The 4119-nt window shown below is 37.6% G+C and overlaps 1 protein-coding gene across 1 annotated transcript in view; it reads right to left on the reverse strand.

The window, feature by feature from the left end:
- Positions 1–952: 952 nt before the first annotated feature.
- Positions 953–4119, reverse strand: part of LOC125853690 (uncharacterized) — a 6149-nt gene continuing 2982 nt past the window's right edge. Inside the window, exons 4-11 of the mRNA XM_049533420.1 lie at positions 3949–4006; positions 3029–3138; positions 2768–2908; positions 2530–2671; positions 2311–2454; positions 1581–1732; positions 1355–1429; positions 953–1193 (exon numbers count right to left, since the gene is read on the reverse strand). Coding sequence (XP_049389377.1) covers positions 968–1193; positions 1355–1429; positions 1581–1732; positions 2311–2454; positions 2530–2671; positions 2768–2908; positions 3029–3138; positions 3949–4006 — 1048 coding nt within the window. The 3' untranslated portion in view covers positions 953–967. The remainder of the gene's footprint in view (positions 1194–1354; positions 1430–1580; positions 1733–2310; positions 2455–2529; positions 2672–2767; positions 2909–3028; positions 3139–3948; positions 4007–4119) is intronic.

Consider the following 4119-nt stretch of genomic DNA (forward strand, 5'->3'; position numbering starts at 1 on the left):
GAAGACATTTCAATGATTGGGAGGTTCAAAGAGTGGCTGATTTCTTCAGCAAACTTGATCGATTTCCTGGGGTTCAAACTGGTGAAGATCTTCTGTGGTGGCAGGTTAACTAAGGCATTTTAAGGTCAATGTTGCCTACAAAATTATGAACCAGCGCAAAGGAGATTCGAGTATCAGAGTTGAGCGGACAGGCGACGGGAGGATGGGGGGAAGAGTAAAGACAAGACGAAAGCAAGAGTTCCAGCCTTTACCTTTCAAATAGAAGAGGGGTAGTCGCAGCAGGAGAAGCACCCCTAAACCCCTGAGATCACTTGATCCCGACCGGTCAATCTCCTGTCATTGCTATCTCATGCGCGAAGGGTTGCTCATGCTTCCCAAAAAGCAAACTGGCCATGGAAGCAGATTTGGAGGATAAAATTTCCCCTCAAGGTATCACTTTTTGTATGGTTACTAGCAAAGGAGGCCACTTTAACAGTGGACAACTTGATGAGCAGAGGTATGACATTGTGCTCAAGATGGTTCCTGTGTAAAGAAACAGCTGGGACAGTCAACCATCTATTTCTGTGTTGTCCATACACAACTCATTTGTGGAGAATCACCTAAACCTTAAAGGAATAGCAGAGAACCAGGCAAGGTCACAGAGGCTCTAAGCAGCTGGGAGGGAACATGTTCACATGCTAAGGATAGGAGTAGATGGAGAATTTTGTCCCAGCTTGTATCTGGTGGACAATCTGGGAAGAGAGGAATTCCATATGTTTTAAGAGCTTAGACAATGGTGCATTGGTGTACAGAAGATCAAGTTGTACTTCATCTTACTGCTATGTTTTTGGTGTAATCAAATTTACTCTAATGATATTGTGTCTATTATAGATGTTCTAGATTCTTTATAGCTAGAGAGGGAAGACATTAGAGTTCCATTGTAAATAGGTTTCGGTACTACCCAAGTACTGCTTTGATCCCTGATATACTACAAAGTTAGTGATTTCAAAAAATCCCAGCCCTTTACAGAGAGATCTTGAACATGAATGACAATGTTCAAAGCAAGAGAACATACGCGAGTACCAGTAGGCTCGGCTGATAAATCAGAAAGGCAGGATAACTTGTGAAGACAAGATGAGTTAAGCAGCGCCGGTAAGCAGCTAATATTAATAAATGAAGCTCCAACGTCATTCTCAACCCACCGCAATTCTAGGCTGTCAAAATAGAAAGAGTGGCACGGTAGGATGATCAAGCTGTTAAAACAGATGGTTAAGTTATTTTTTCCCCAATCTTTTTTTCATATAAAATCCATGGAAGATGAAGTTATATATATAAGTTAACATCTATGAAGATTGCATATAATCAGAACATTCACCTTTTTCCTGTACCCACAGAACACATCAAACCAGATATGTAAATAGTGTGCCCCAGTCCTAGTCTCCCAAGTGACCTGCAAGGGATATATTTCTGTGAATTTTTTTTTCACAGTGATTGATCAAAGAAAATGCCTGTAACTTATTGGTTTGAGAGATATCTTTTTTCAAATTGATTGATCAAAGAGAATAGCATGTGACTTTAAGGTTTGAGAAAAATATTCCTACCAGGATCGAGCAAAATGTAGTCTTGCCCAAACTGCACCAGTTACATCTTGAATCTTAACAGAAAGTACTGGCTCTTGAGTACTTGTGATGTCAGAAACAATACCGTAGAGGCTTATTCCAGTCATCTTCTCCCGAAGATCAACAACAAATGACTGCAGACTTTAAAGATGTAAGATGTCAATAACAAATGCAACTGCATAATAGTGAGCAATGGTGTACAACAAAAAGACCATCCAGATTATTTTATCACCAACAAACATGATTACAGACTATTCAAACTGTTCACTTTAGAGAATGCTTTGTAAAAACCAAGGTACATAAAAGGTTCTAAAACTTCATTTACCCTTCTATGCAGTGCATCAAAAAGCATATAAAACTCTATGTATAAGAAACAGACATCAATTGATTTTTTTGTGAAATCTAAATACGAACAGAAAAATAGCTTGCCATAAATAACAAATACACAGTCAAGTCAGAAGCAGTGGCATCACCCTCAAAGGATGTAAGAACCCTATATTGAAAGATAAAAAGGCATGCAAACGAAACATCTTATGGTGGAGGTGAATGAACTGGAATGTCAATCAATGTGATTAAAAGTCAGAAACATCTTAAAAAGAGCCTTCTTTTTTTTAATTTTGAAATTCAGAGCTAAATGCAAGGAAGATATAAATTCCAAAAATCTAGATATCTATAGCATCTGATAACAGAAAGTTAAGGAGCACAGGCTTACTCGGAAAGGATAATTACTGAAGTCAATAGAACCTTGAGAATCACAAGGCAAGAAAACCTGGGAGACTACAAGTCCCTGACTTGGATCCAAAGCTCTTGATAGTTTTGGTCCTTTGTTATGGTTCTGTGTCAGTGCTAGGGATACCTGAGAAGACCCTGATCTAAGTTTTCATGCAGTTACAAAAATTAACATCTCTTACATTAATTATTCAGGACTTACTTGCTCCTCATTCTGAACAAAGGGCACCAGATATAGCTGTGTTGCAGTACCATATTCAAGGCAACATTCTTGAGATGTTTCAACAGCACTATCCGTTGAACTCGAGATAAATGGTCTATCCAGGGCAAGCGTACTTCCCACACTGAATAGAACGAAGTTACAGCCAGGTACAAAAACAGGAAAAGAAAAAAGCAAACAAAGCAAAAGAAAATAATTGAAGGGACATATGGTATTCTACCTGAATAGGTTTGCAAGCAGAACCTGCTCACCCCACAAAAGAAATTTTGAACTGACACCTTCGTGATCAACAAGATCAATTTGCTTCCTCTGCAAACTACCATACTTCCCTTGAACCTCCAGAGAAGTAATAGATTTAATCCTATAGTCATTTGGGACTAGGGTACATCAATAATGTAGCAAAATGCACAACAACAATACCAGATGTGGAATACTAGACCTATAATTGAATTGCTAATAGTCATATGGCAGGAGGACGCACCCTCCACGTAATGAATAGGAGACCCCCCGATTGACATCACTGAGAGAAATGGCAGAGAAGTTATCTTCACAAAATTGTGCTAAAAGCAACATCGCATCATCATTTTGGTCCTACATTTCAAATAAGAATCACGTTTTTGCCTGTAAATTAGGACATTGGAATATGGCAACCAAATCATAGGAGTAATTCAAGAATATTTCCTTTTATTTATTTTAATTTATTCCTTTTTATTGAATCCTTGTAATTGTATAAATACCTTGTATATTCATGAATAGAGAAACAAGTTCTTCCATACAATTACAGTATTAAAGTTCCAACTCGATTTTTTTTTAGCATGAGTAATTAATCTGATTCATATTTTCTAGTTGACATATTTTAATTCTAATGAGTTGTATAAAAAGAAATATAGACCTATGAAGTTCTTTATCAAAAAAAATATATATAGACCTATGAAGTAAGAATATAAAAATAAATAACAGATTTCAAATTAAAAAAGAAAAGAGAATGGCAAGTTAGACTGTTAGAGCAACAAAACATGATTCTAGAAGGAAAGTACAACGCCATGTATGAAGGGAATGAAGTCTAAAAAAATGCTCTCAGACATGATTTTCGAGGTTAGCCAACTTTCAACATAAAGTTGTACTTTTATCACACATTTGGGGGCTTTTCCGGCAACTTTGGCCGGAATCTTATCAATGGGGGAAAACACCGTCTTTTATAACGCAGGTTTCAAGTCTTATGAAATCACCAGATGTAAAGAAGGAGCAGAAACATGGTACGAGTGGACTGAACGTAGCAGGAATTTAGTGAGAAGAGCGAAGATTAGCATTAAAGTCCTGAGATGGCTGATTTCAGTATTTATTGAGGCGTCGAAGGTCAAAGGGGACTCGGTCAAAAGATGGAAAGTAAAGGACTTGTACTCGGATTTCTTTTGCACCCTTAAATACAACGAAAAGGGCAGATATATCAGTTTTATTGCTATTCAAGGACAAAACAAAGCAGTCATCATTACACCGGAATCATCTTACAACACGGGTTGGGGAAACATCGCTCATAAAATAGCAAAATTCACCTACGAGCCTACAACAGAG

This window comes from Solanum stenotomum, chromosome 1, assembly GCF_019186545.1.
Source record: "Solanum stenotomum isolate F172 chromosome 1, ASM1918654v1, whole genome shotgun sequence".
Lineage (NCBI taxonomy): Eukaryota > Viridiplantae > Streptophyta > Magnoliopsida > Solanales > Solanaceae > Solanum > Solanum stenotomum.